Genomic DNA, 13,421 nt, shown 5'->3' on the forward strand with positions numbered 1-13,421 from the left:
TGCGCATCAAGCGAGTGCTTTACAACTGTGTTATGTCCCACACTAAAAAATGGCGTAGTGGTTAAGCCATCGGACTACAGGCTGGTAGGTATACAGGGTTCGCAGCCCGGTACCGGCTCCAATCCAGAGCGAGTTCTTAAGGGCTCATTGGGTAGGTGTAAGGCCACTACACCCTCTTCTCTCTCACTAACCACTAACCAACTAACAACTAACCCACTGTCCTGGACAGACAGCCCAGACAGCTGAGGTGTGTGCCCAGGACAGCGTGCTTGAACCTTAATTGGATATAAACACGAAAATAAGTTGAAATGAATGAATGAACAAAAAACAAGAATAGAAATAATGTACACTTTAATAGACATGTTACATTCAGAGAAACTGTACAGATTAAAAACAATTACAGGTCACAGTCACAGTACCGGTTCAATACACTGACCCTAGTTTAAAGGCTGCATAAAATATTTTTGGCTATCACATTAGAAGAAAATAATACGTGCTCATAAAAGTTTTAGTCTAGACTCCAAAATCTAGTAAAATAAAAGTTTAAAGTTAATTTTGTTTAACAACACCACTAGAGCACATGGATTTATTAATCATTGGTTATTGGATGTTAAACATTCAGTAATTTTGACATAGTCTTAGAAAATCTGTTACCTTTTTCCCATGGCAAGAGATCTTTTATATACACCATCCCACAGACAGTACAGCACATACCACAGCCTTTCATATACCAGTAGTGATGCAGTGGCAGGAATTACAAACAGCCCAATGGGGACCACTGACGGGAATCGATCCCAGACCAACTGCGCATCAAGCGAGTGCTTTACCACTGGATATCCCCCCCCCCCCCTCCCCCCGACTGTAATAGTCAGAGACTTTAACCTCATGGCAACATCATCAAACTGTATAGTTGTGACCGTATTAGAGATCTGAGTCTGGATTCCCAAGTTTTATAAACGAGCATAAACGTATGATAATGATGCACTCAACACATTTTATTCACGGTTATATGGCATCAGACATATGGTTATGGACCACAGATATTGAGAGGGGAAATCCGCTGTCGCCACTTCATCGGCTATTCTTTTCGATTAGCAGTATGGGATATTTTGTTGAGCACTGGCACGAGAAATAGCTCAATGGGTCCACCGACGGGAATTGAGCCTAGACCGACCGCTCATCAAGTGGCACTTTACCACTGGGCTACGTCCCGCCCCCCGCCCCCCACTATGTAAACAAGACCCCGACATCATGGCAACATAATACAAACTATATACATGTGACGTCATTAGAGATTCAAGTCTTTGTAATAGCTCCAAATACATTTTATGTAAAATACAAATCACCAGAACTAAGGTCACTGACTGAAACATAAAACATTAAAAAAAAAAATTTTTTTAACTGTACAATAAATTTATGTATGTATATATTAATTAAAATGTATACTTTGAAGACAGCATCATTACTGTCCCAGTACGTCATAACACAAGCCTTCTCAGTGTACTGCCACTGGCGTAGGAAGTTGGGGGTGGGGGGCATGTACCCCCCACTTTTCTGATATTTTGCTTTTTATTTGCTTTATAAGTGTAAAAGTGAGTAAATAAAATTGTGTGCCCCCCCACCCCCCCCCCCCCCCCACACTTTTAGGCACCTTCCTACACCACCGACTGCTAAAACAATACATATCCGCTACCAGTCCTAAATTGTTTTCTTATCTCCGAAGTTCAAGGGCCATAACTTTGTGAAACATAGGTCAATCGCTAGATCAGTAACAGTACATGATAAAGCTGTACACAAAATTTCAGTTCAGTATCTTGAGGCACTGCCAAAACAAAGCCTTGAAAACTATGTGAGACAGACAGACAGACAGACAGACTGACAGACGGACGGACCAGCCGACCAGTTGGATAGGTAAGGAACTAATAAATGACTGACCGATATATAAAACAAAATAAATGCAAAAAGAATAATCAAATTTCTATAGATTAATTTAGAAATTGTAACATGAGATATGCACACGTGCATGTGTGTCTGTGTACGTTTGTATATTCCACAAAGATATACTATGTAAAAGGGCCCATATTTTGAGAGATCCCACTATCTACTCGACCCCTGCAATCAGCAATGCCGTAGTTTTTAACTCTCCTCAACACGTGTTTTGCTGTGGACATTTCCGTAAACAATTGCAAAGGCTTAAAGTTTTTTTTTTTTTTATCAACATCATGAGAGCACACTGACTAATTAATCATCGACTATTGGATGTCAAACATTTGGTAATTCTGACACGTAGTCATCAGAGGAAACCCGCTACATTTTTTCTCATGCAGCATGGGATCTTTTACATGCACTTTCCCCACAGACAAGATAGCACATACCACGGCCTTACTACTTAAGAATGTATTCTTGGGAGTTTTCAAAATGTATGAGGAAATACTCCAAAGGAATTAAAGTATACTGTCGTGGGTTTTGTTTTATACAAATGATGACAACGGTAAATATACACCTGTAAATTATTTAAGCACCATTTAGTTCTGACCATGTAACTTATACTTCGCAAGTAACTGTGACCATTTGATGACTACAAAACCGGTATGGTGCTATGGAATTGAATGCAACGACAGTCAACAGGGGGTATGGGGGGCCTTCACCAAAACGAAAATGGGTTAAGTTTAGGGTTAGGGTTCAGAAAATCATACAGTAATGATAAGAGTAATTAGTTAACTTCAAAAGAAAAAATCTGCAAAAGAATTTGGGTATGGCGCCATACCCGTTTTACCCTCTGGCAGAAACCCTGAAATTAATTTCAGTAAATAGAGATTCTATTGATACGAACTTGTGTGTCATACGGCTATGTAATAGTTTTTATTAACTTAGTTATGGACATCCGACATTTCCAAACTAAGCATATTTTACATGAAGCAAACTACTTATCCATCAGTATTTCCCCCACTCCATTGAATACACTGAAATTCACAGAAAAAGCATATTTTACATGAAGCAAACTACTTTTCCAGCAGTATTTGTTTTTTCTCCACCAAGGCAATTATAAACCATCTGAAATTCTCAGACAAAGTATATTTTACATGAAGCAAAATACTTTTCCAGCAGTATTTGTTTTTTTCTCCACCAAGGCAATTATAAACCATCTGAAATTCTCAGACAAAGTATATTTTACATGAAGCAAAATACTTTTTCCTCAATACAGTCAAATCTGCTTAATTACATAGTTCCAGTGCATGTCAAATTAACCGGTAAAACCGATTATCTGATACAGCCCCATTTCCATAACCAACGGTAAACTTTACAAATGCCTTGTGGACAGTCTATCTTACTCTTAACTGCAGAACATTGTCTGAATGCTGATACACATGTGCATTTTATTTGTTTATACATGTATTTTAAAATAATAAATAAAATAACAGTATAAATGTAAGATTAAATATTTTTAATTTTGCATTGTTACAAATCTGCAGTTGTGTTTACTGATGCTATTTCTAGCTACTAATATTCATGTTGCACACCGCTTTTTCACAGTTCGCACCTATTGTTCTGAGGGGTGTTGTATAGTGAAACAGTGTTACTGGTTATATTTTTTTTTCTGAGACCATTTTCTTAATTGCCAAGGCTGCTTCAATATTGACTAGTATAGAATGAAAATGATTGGTAATGCATCGACTGTTCATATTAGCAGCGGTTCTACGTAGTTTGGCGGGATAAGTTCATAACTCCCTCACACTAATATAGAATGAAAGTTCATTGTAATACACCAACTGTTCATATTAGCGATTCTACGTAGTTTGACAGGAACAGTCCTATGGTTCCATTAATAACTCCCTCTCACCAATATAAAACGAAAGTTCATTGTAATACATCGACTGTTCATATCAGCGGTTCTATGTAGTTTGACGGGAAATGACCATAACTCCCTCCCACCAGTATAGAATGAAAGTTCATTGTAACACATCAACTGTTCATATCAGCTGGTCTACATAGTTTGATGGGAACCAGTCTGGTCACCGTGTTCATATTAGCGGTTCTACGTAGTTTGACGGGAATAGTCCGGTCGTTCCGTTCATAACTCCCTCCCACCATCCGTCGTCATTCTGCTTGATGACGTAGATGACAGCATTTTCAGCAAACGACAGTTCATCGGCCTTATCTGCTGAGTAGTCGTAAATAGCCACCACTGAAAGAGAAAAGTTACAGAATGTTTAATTTATTCACAACCCAGCTTACCGTTTAGTCAGTGTTACAGAATGTTTAATTTATTCACAGCACAGCTTACTGTTTAGTCAGTGTTACAGAATGTTTAATTTATTCACAGCACAGCTTACTGTTTAGTCAGTGTTACAGAATGTTTAATTTATTCACAGCACAGCTTACTGTTTAGTCAGTGTTACAGAATACTTAATTTATTCACAGCACAGCTTACTGTTTAGTCAGTGTTACAGAATGTTTAATTTATTCACAGCACAGTTTACCGTTTAGTCAGTGTTACACAATGCTTAATTTATTCACAGCACAGTTTACCGTTTAGTCAGTGTTACAGAATGCTTAATTTATTCACAGCACAGCTTACCGTTTAGTCAGTGTTACAGAATGTTTAATTTATTCACAGCACAGCTTACCGTTTAGTCAGTGTTACAGAATGTTTAATTTATTCACAGCACAGCTTACCGTTTAGTCAGTGGTTACAGAATGTTTAATTTATTCACAGCACAGCTTACTGTTTAGTCAGTGTTACAGAATATTTAATTTATTCACAGCACAGCTTACTGTTTAGTCAGTGTTACAGAATGCTTAATTTATTCACAGCACAGCTTACTGTTTAGTCAGTGTTACAGAATGCTTAATTTATTCACAGCACAGCTTACTGTTTAGTCAGTGTTACAGAATGCTTAATTTATTCACAGCACAGTTTACCGTTTAGTCAGTGTTACAGAATGCTTAATTTATTCACAGTACAGTTTACCGTTTAGTCAGTGTTACAGAATGTTTAATTTATTCACAGTACAGCTTACTGTTTAGTCAGTGTTACAGAATGTTTAATTTATTCACAGTACAGCTTACTGTTTAGTCAGTGTTACAGAATGTTTAATTTATTCACAGCACAGCTTACTGTTTAGTCAGTGTTACAGAATGTTTAATTTATTCACAGTACAGCTTACTGTTTAGTCAGAGTTACAGAATATTTAATTTATTCACACCTGAGCTTACTGTTTAGTCAGTGTTACAGAACGCTTAATTTATTCACAGCACAGCTTACTGTTTAGTCAGTGTTACAGAATGTTTAATTTATTCACAGCACAGCTTACTGTTTAGTCAGTATTACAGAATGTTTAATTTATTCACACCTGAGCTTACTGTTTAGTCAGTGTTACAGAATGCTTAATTTATTCACAGCACAGCTTACTGTTTAATCAGTGTTACAGAATGTTTAATTTATTCACACCTGAGCTTACAGATTAATTAGTGGCTATTGGCAAAAGAAAAGAAAGTAAATATTGTTTTAAGAAAAAAACCCCAAAGTTTATATTGTTTAATAACATCACAAGAACACATAGCGATTTCATACCAATAACATGTGCTTTTGTGCACAATAACGGAGTAGACATTTTGGGTATATAATATTAACCACAAGCTTTTCTAATGCATCTACATGTCCAAATATCATATCCAGAACGTCAAGTGATGATGCTTTTTATGTACATCCCCGTTTATTTACACTGTATTCTGAAGCTGCAATGTCTTTACCGTTATTTGCCCCTTCTTCTGAAAATGGTCCTAATACATACTTTTCCTATAATCCTTACAATTAAATTTGAAACATACTTATTAATAATAACACTAAAAATGCATATTTTATTTTGAATTATTTTTTGGTTCTTAAACAATACAGCTCAATAAGACAAATTACCAATATAAAGTGACGATGTGGTGTGGGTCACTGGTTGGAACGAGAAATAGCCCAATGGACCAACTGACGGGGATCGATCCCAGACCTACCACACATCAGGAGAGTGCTTTACTACTGGGCTGCATCCAGCCCCCATCCCCCTCCTAATTTTAAAAGCAATACTCTACATATCTAAAAAAGATACGTAAAATAAAATTGTTTGCACTGTGCGGCCTGAAATTCGTGTCAGGTCCGGTCAGAGGATTTTATGTTCACATTCAGAACAAGCTGTTGTAGCGCACGCCTGTCATGGGCACAGGTGTCGACTTTCGCCGGCTCCTCCGTCCAGGACAAGAAAAGGGTTTAGGAGGATGGGGTTGGGAGAGGGGATCACATGCGCTGACATGTGCAAGGGAGCACAAGCAGCCCGACTAGGGTCAGTAGCGCGTGGGTTTTCTTCTTTTTTTGGGGGGAGGGGGGCTATTGAACTTGCAAATGTCCCATAGGATTAGGTCCAAAAATGAAATAGTTTGTGCAATTTAGTAAGGTAAAATTTTTAGGCATAATTTGTAATGGTTCATCAAAAGTACAACTGGAGCTGTTCGAGTTATTAGACTTAGACGGCCGAAATTTAGTTGCTGCTGCTGGAACTGACACTCGTGGACACACCAACCTTTTTCAATGTACTGTTCGGGCACCAGATCTTGTCTGATAATCACAGACTGCTGCCCAGTGACAGCGTACGTACGGACACACCAACCTTTTTCAATGTACTGTTCGGGCACCAGATCTTGTCTGATAATCACAGACTGCTGCCCAGTGACAGCGTACGTACGGACACACCAACCTTTTTCAATGTACTGTTTGGGCACCAGATCTTATCTGATGATCATAGACTGCTGCCCAGTGACAGCGTACGGACACACCAACCTTTTTCAATGTACTGTTCGGGCACCAGATCTTATCTGATGATCATAGACTGCTGCCCAGTGACAGCGTACGGACACACCAACCTTTTTCAATGTACTGTTCTGGAACTAGATCTTGTCTGATAATCATAGACTGCTGCCCAGTGACAGTGTACAGACACACCAACCTTTTTCAATGTACTGTTCGAGCACCAGATCTTGTCTGATGATCACAGACTGCTGCCCAGTGACAGCGTACAGACACACCAACCTTTTTCAATGTACAGTTCGGGCACCAGATCTTGTCTGATGATCATAGACTGCTGCCCAGTGACAGCGTACGTACGGACACACCAACCTTTTTCAATGTACTGTTCGGGCACCAGATCTTGTCTGATGATCATAGACTGCTGCCCAGTGACAGCATACAGACAGACAAACCTTTTTCAATGTACTGTTCTGGAACTAGATCTTATCTGATGATCATAGACTGCTGCCCAGTGACAGCGTACAGACAGACAAACCTTTTTCAATGTACTGTTCTGGAACTAGATCTTGTCTGATAATCATAGACTGCTGCCCAGTGACAGCGTACGTACGGACACACCAACCTTTTTCAATGTACTGTTCGGGCACCAGATCTTATCTCATGATCATAGACTGCTGCCCAGTGACAGCGTACTGACAGACAAACCTTTTTCAATGTACTGTTCTGGAACCAGATCTTGTCTGATGATCACAGACTGCTGCCCAGTGACAGCGTACAGACACACCAACCTTTTTCAATGTACAGTTCGGGCACCAGATCTTGTCTGATGATCATAGACTGCTGCCCAGTGACAGCGTACGTACGGACACACCAACCTTTTTCAATGTACTGTTCGAGCACCAGATCTTATCTGATGATCATAGACTGCTGCCCAGTGACAACGTACGGACACACCAACCTTTTTCAATGTACTGTTCTGGAACTAGATCTTATCTGATGATCATAGACTGTTGCCCAGTGACAGCGTACGTACGGACACACCAACCTTTTTCAATGTACTGTTCTGGAACTAGATCTTGTCTGATAATCATAGACTGCTGCCCAGTGACAGCGTACGTACGGACACACCAACCTTTTTCAATGTACTGTTCGGGCACCAGATCTTATCTCATGATCATAGACTGCTGCCCAGTGACAGCGTACAGACACACCAACCTTTTTCAATGTACTGTTCGAGCACCAGATCTTGTCTGATGATCATAGACTGCTGCCCAGTGACAGCGTATGGACACACCAACCTTTTTCAATGTACAGTTCGAGCACCAGATCTTGTCTGATGATCATAGACTGCTGCCCAGTGACAGCGTACGGACACACCAACCTTTTTCAATGTACAGTTCGAGCACCAGATCTTGTCTGATGATCATAGACTGCTGCCCAGTGACAGTGTACGGACACACCAACCTTTTTCAATGTACAGTTCGGGCACCAGATCTTGTCTGATGATCATAGACTGCTGCCCAGTGACAGCGTACAGACACACCAACCTTTTTCAATGTACAGTTCGGGCACCAGATCTTGTCTGATGATCATAGACTGCTGCCCAGTGACAGCGTACGTACGGACACACCAACCTTTTTCAATGTACTGTTCGAGCACCAGATCTTATCTGATGATCATAGACTGCTGCCCAGTGACAACGTACGGACACACCAACCTTTTTCAATGTACTGTTCTGGAACTAGATCTTATCTGATGATCATAGACTGTGCCCAGTGACAGCGTACGTAGGACACACCAACCTTTTTCAATGTACTGTTCTGGAACTAGATCTTGTCTGATAATCATAGACTGCTGCCCAGTGACAGCGTACGTACGGACACACCAACCTTTTTCAATGTACTGTTCGGGCACCAGATCTTATCTCATGATCATAGACTGCTGCCCAGTGACAGCGTACAGACACACCAACCTTTTTCAATGTACTGTTCGAGCACCAGATCTTGTCTGATGATCATAGACTGCTGCCCAGTGACAGCGTATGGACACACCAACCTTTTTCAATGTACAGTTCGAGCACCAGATCTTGTCTGATGATCATAGACTGCTGCCCAGTGACAGCGTACGGACACACCAACCTTTTTCAATGTACAGTTCGAGCACCAGATCTTGTCTGATGATCATAGACTGCTGCCCAGTGACAGTGTACGGACACACCAACCTTTTTCAATGTACAGTTCGGGCACCAGATCTTGTCTGATGATCATAGACTGCTGCCCAGTGACAGCGTACAGACACACCAACCTTTTTCAATGTACTGTTCTGGAACTAGATCTTATCTGATGATCATAGACTGCTGCCCAGTGACAGCGTACAGACAGACAAACCTTTTTCAATGTACTGTTCTGGAACCAGATCTTGTCTGATAATCATAGACTGCTGCCCAGTGACAGCGTACGTACGGACACACCAACCTTTTTCAATGTACTGTTCGGGCACCAGATCTTATCTGATGATCATAGACTGCTGCCCAGTGACAGCGTACTGACAGACAAACCTTTTTCAATGTACTGTTCTGGAACCAGATCTTGTCTGATAATCATAGACTGCTGCCCAGTGACAGCGTACGTACGGACACACCAACCTTTTTCAATGTACTGTTCGAGCACCAGATCTTATCTGATGATCATAGACTGCTGCCCAGTGACAACGTACGGACACACCAACCTTTTTCAATGTACTGTTCTGGAACTAGATCTTATCTGATGATCATAGACTGCTGCCCAGTGACAGCGTACAGACAGACAAACCTTTTTCAATGTACTGACTCTTGTCTGATAATCATAGACTGCCCCAGTGACAGCGTACGTACGGACACACCAACCTTTTTCAATGTACAGTTCGAGCACCAGATCTTGTCTGATGATCATAGACTGCTGCCCAGTGACAGCGTACGGACACACAAACCTTTTTCAATGTACAGTTCGAGCACCAGATCTTGTCTGATGATCATAGACTGCTGCCCAGTGACAGTGTACGGACACACCAACCTTTTTCAATGTACAGTTCGGGCACCAGATCTTGTCTGATGATCATAGACTGCTGCCCAGTGACAGCGTACAGACACACCAACCTTTTTCAATGTACTGTTCTGGAACTAGATCTTATCTGATGATCATAGACTGCTGCCCAGTGACAGCGTACAGACAGACAAACCTTTTTCAATGTACTGTTCTGGAACCAGATCTTGTCTGATAATCATAGACTGCTGCCCAGTGACAGCGTACGTACGGACACACCAACCTTTTTCAATGTACTGTTCGGGCACCAGATCTTATCTGATGATCATAGACTGCTGCCCAGTGACAGCGTACTGACAGACAAACCTTTTTCAATGTACTGTTCTGGAACCAGATCTTGTCTGATAATCATAGACTGCTGCCCAGTGACAGCGTACGTACAGACACACCAACCTTTTTCAATGTACTGTTCTGGAACCAGATCTTGTCTGATGATCACAGACTGCTGCCCAGTGACAGCGTACAGACACACCAACCTTTTTCAATGTACTGTTCGAGCACCAGATCTTGTCTGATGATCATAGACTGCTGCCCAGTGACAGCGTACAGACACACAAACCTTTTTCAATGTACAGTTCGAGCACCAGATCTTATCTGATGATCACAGACTGCTGCCCAGTGACAGCATACAGACACACCAACCTTTTTCAATGTACTGTTCAGGCACCAGATCTTGTCTGATGATCATAGACTGCTGCCCAGTGACTGCATACAGACAGACAAACCTTTTTCAATGTACTGTTCAGGCACCAGATCTTGTCTGATGATCATAGACTGCTGCCCAGTGACTGCGTACGGGTCATCGTCAACCTGTCGGATCTGGACATGCTCATCATCATCGCGGTTGTCGCTGAAGTCAGCAGGAGGGGGAGGTGCATTGTGGATGTATTCCATCTGAGGCTGGGGTGGGGCCTGGCTTGTCACTGGTGGGGGTGGAAGGGGTGGAGAAGCTGAAAAACAGAACAGATGGAAGAAATGTTTTATGTTAACGGCTGTCGTGTCAACACATTTTAATTATGGTTGGATGGTTTCGGAGATATGGTTAAAGACCATGCAGATAATTTGGAGAAACCCCCGCTGCTGTCATATACTGGGCTAGTATTTTTGATCAGCAGTTTTATAAACAAAATCCCACAGACAGAATAGTACATAGTACACCAATGGGCCCATTGATGGGGATTGATCCTAGACCAACACGGATCAATCCTAGAGCAACAGGAGTGTTTCTGGCAGTTGCAGCCCCTCTTATGGAGGGTAAAATTACATAGGGTACCCTAAAATCATGGGATACTAATGGCTAAAAGCTTTATATATTTATATAGACTTAACCAAAAATGTTTAGCAATTTGTACTTAAATAAAATACAACTTGTGACTTAAAATTAAAATCGGACACTGGATATAATTGAGGAATCATTTGTCAGTATAAGTAAAAGTTGATTTTCAATACAAAATGAAACGTGTGAGTGTCACATCATTAAATGGTGCTTGGGGATCCATACACAAAAACCTGAAAATTGTCAGTAACATTTAATGCTAATGTTATGATATCATTGAATTATCTGCATAAAAACAAATGTTACTAATGTCATATTATTGTACTACATGAATCTACATAAAAAAAAAAATTCTGATGATCATAAAGTGAATAACATGTGCACAGTATAGTACATATTATATTTTCCAATAATCGTAAAGTGAACAACATGTGCACAGTGTAGTACATATTATATCTTCCAATAATTGTAAAGTGAACATGTGCACAGTGTTGTACATATTATATCTTCCAATGATCATAAAGTGAATAACATGTGCACAGTGTAGTACATATTATATCTTCTAATGAGCATGTGAATAAAGTGCAGTGTTGTACATATTATATCTTCCAATGATCATAAAGTGAACAACATGTGCAGTGTAGTACATATTATATCTTCTAATGAGCATGTGAATAAAGTGCAGTGTAGTACATATTATATCTTCCATTGATCATAAAGTGAATAACATGTGCACAGTGTAGTACACATATATCTTCCAATGATCATAAAGTCAATAACATGTGCAGTGTAGTACATATTATACAGACTTTGGAAGTGTGTGTGTGTGTGTGTGTGGGGGGGGGGGGGGGGAGCACTGACAGATCAGGTACAAACTCTATATCAGATTTTGGTTACAATGGCAAACATTAATGTGTAAAAAAAAAAAAAAAAAAAAGCTCACAAGTTGGGGGGGGGGGGGACGTGCCCTCCCCCTTCCCACAGGCCTGTTATAGCTTCTAATGATCATAAAGTGAATAACATGTGCACAATGTAGTCAGTCTGTTGCTTCTGGGCAATAGAAAATAAAACAATACTTTATAGAAAACATGGCAGAGAAGGACAGGTATTAATTGCAGGTGAGCAGAAAATATTAGTAGAAAAGACGAGACGAAACAACAGGCAAATCTTTCTAGGTGCCTCGGAGAGTGTCCAGGGTAGATGTGCTTGAACACTTAATGGATGTTAAATTCAACCCCTGCAACTACCCATGGCAACTGGCAATGCTGTGGTAGTTTTAGTTCTCCACGGCAACTGGCAATGCTGTGGAGGGTTTAGTTCTCCATGGCAACTGGCAACACTGTGGAGGTTTTAGTTCTCCACGGCAACTGGCAACGCTGTGGAGGTTTTAGTTCTCCACGGCAACTGGCAACGCTGTGGAGATTTTAGTTCTCCACGGCAACCGGCAATGCTGTGGAGGTTTTAGTTCTCCATGGCAACTGGCAATGTTTTAGTTCTCCATGGCAACTGGCAATGCTGTGGAGGTTTTAGTTCTCCACGGCAACCGGCAATGCTGTAGAGGTTTTAGTTCTCCATGGCAACCGGCAATGCTGTGGAGGTTTTAGTTCTCCAAGGCAACCGGCAATGCTGTGGAGGTTTTAGTTCTTCACGGCAACCAGCAATGCTGTGGAGGTTTTAGTTCTTCACGGCAACCAGCAATGCTGTGGAGGTTTTAGTTCTTCACGGCAACCGGCAATGCTGTGGAGGTTTCAGTTCTCTACGGCAACCGGCAATGTTTTAGTTCTCCATGGCAACTGGCAATGCTGTGGAGGTTTTAGTTCTTCACGGCAACTGGCAACGCTGTGGAGGTTTTAGTTCTCCATGGCAAATGGCAATGCTGTGGAGGTTTTAGTTCTTCACGGCAACCAGCAATGCTGTGGAGGTTTTAGTTCTTCACGGCAACCAGCAATGCTGTGGAGGTTTTAGTTCTTCACGGCAACCAGCAATGCTGTGGAGGTTTTAGTTCTTCACGGCAACCAGCAATGCTGTGGAGGTTTTAGTTCTTCACGGCAACCGGCAATGTTTTAGTTCTCCATGGCAACTGGCAATGCTGTGGAGGTTTTAGTTCTTCACGGCAACCAGCAATGCTGTGGAGGTTTTAGTTCTTCACGGCAACCAGCAATGCTGTGGAGGTTTTAGTTCTTCACGGCAACCAGCAATGCTGTGGAGGTTTTAGTTCTTCACGGCAACCAGCAATGCTGTGGAGGTTTTAGTTCTTCACGGCAACCAGCAA

The 13,421-nt window shown here is 41.1% G+C and overlaps 1 protein-coding gene across 5 annotated transcripts in view; it reads right to left on the reverse strand.

The window, feature by feature from the left end:
* Window positions 1-336: 336 nt before the first annotated feature.
* Window positions 337-13,421, reverse strand: part of LOC121384948 (abl interactor 1-like) — a 35,466-nt gene continuing 22,381 nt past the window's right edge. For all 5 annotated transcript variants that reach the window (XM_041515438.1, XM_041515441.1, XM_041515439.1 and 2 more), the window contains 2 exons: window positions 10,599-10,823; window positions 337-4,186 (listed from right to left, as the gene is read on the reverse strand). In XM_041515438.1, coding sequence (XP_041371372.1) covers window positions 4,023-4,186; window positions 10,599-10,823 — 389 coding nt within the window. In that variant the 3' untranslated portion in view covers window positions 337-4,022. The remainder of the gene's footprint in view (window positions 4,187-10,598; window positions 10,824-13,421) is intronic.

Source organism: Gigantopelta aegis, chromosome 11 (assembly GCF_016097555.1).
Source record: "Gigantopelta aegis isolate Gae_Host chromosome 11, Gae_host_genome, whole genome shotgun sequence".
Classification (NCBI taxonomy): domain Eukaryota; kingdom Metazoa; phylum Mollusca; class Gastropoda; order Neomphalida; family Peltospiridae; genus Gigantopelta; species Gigantopelta aegis.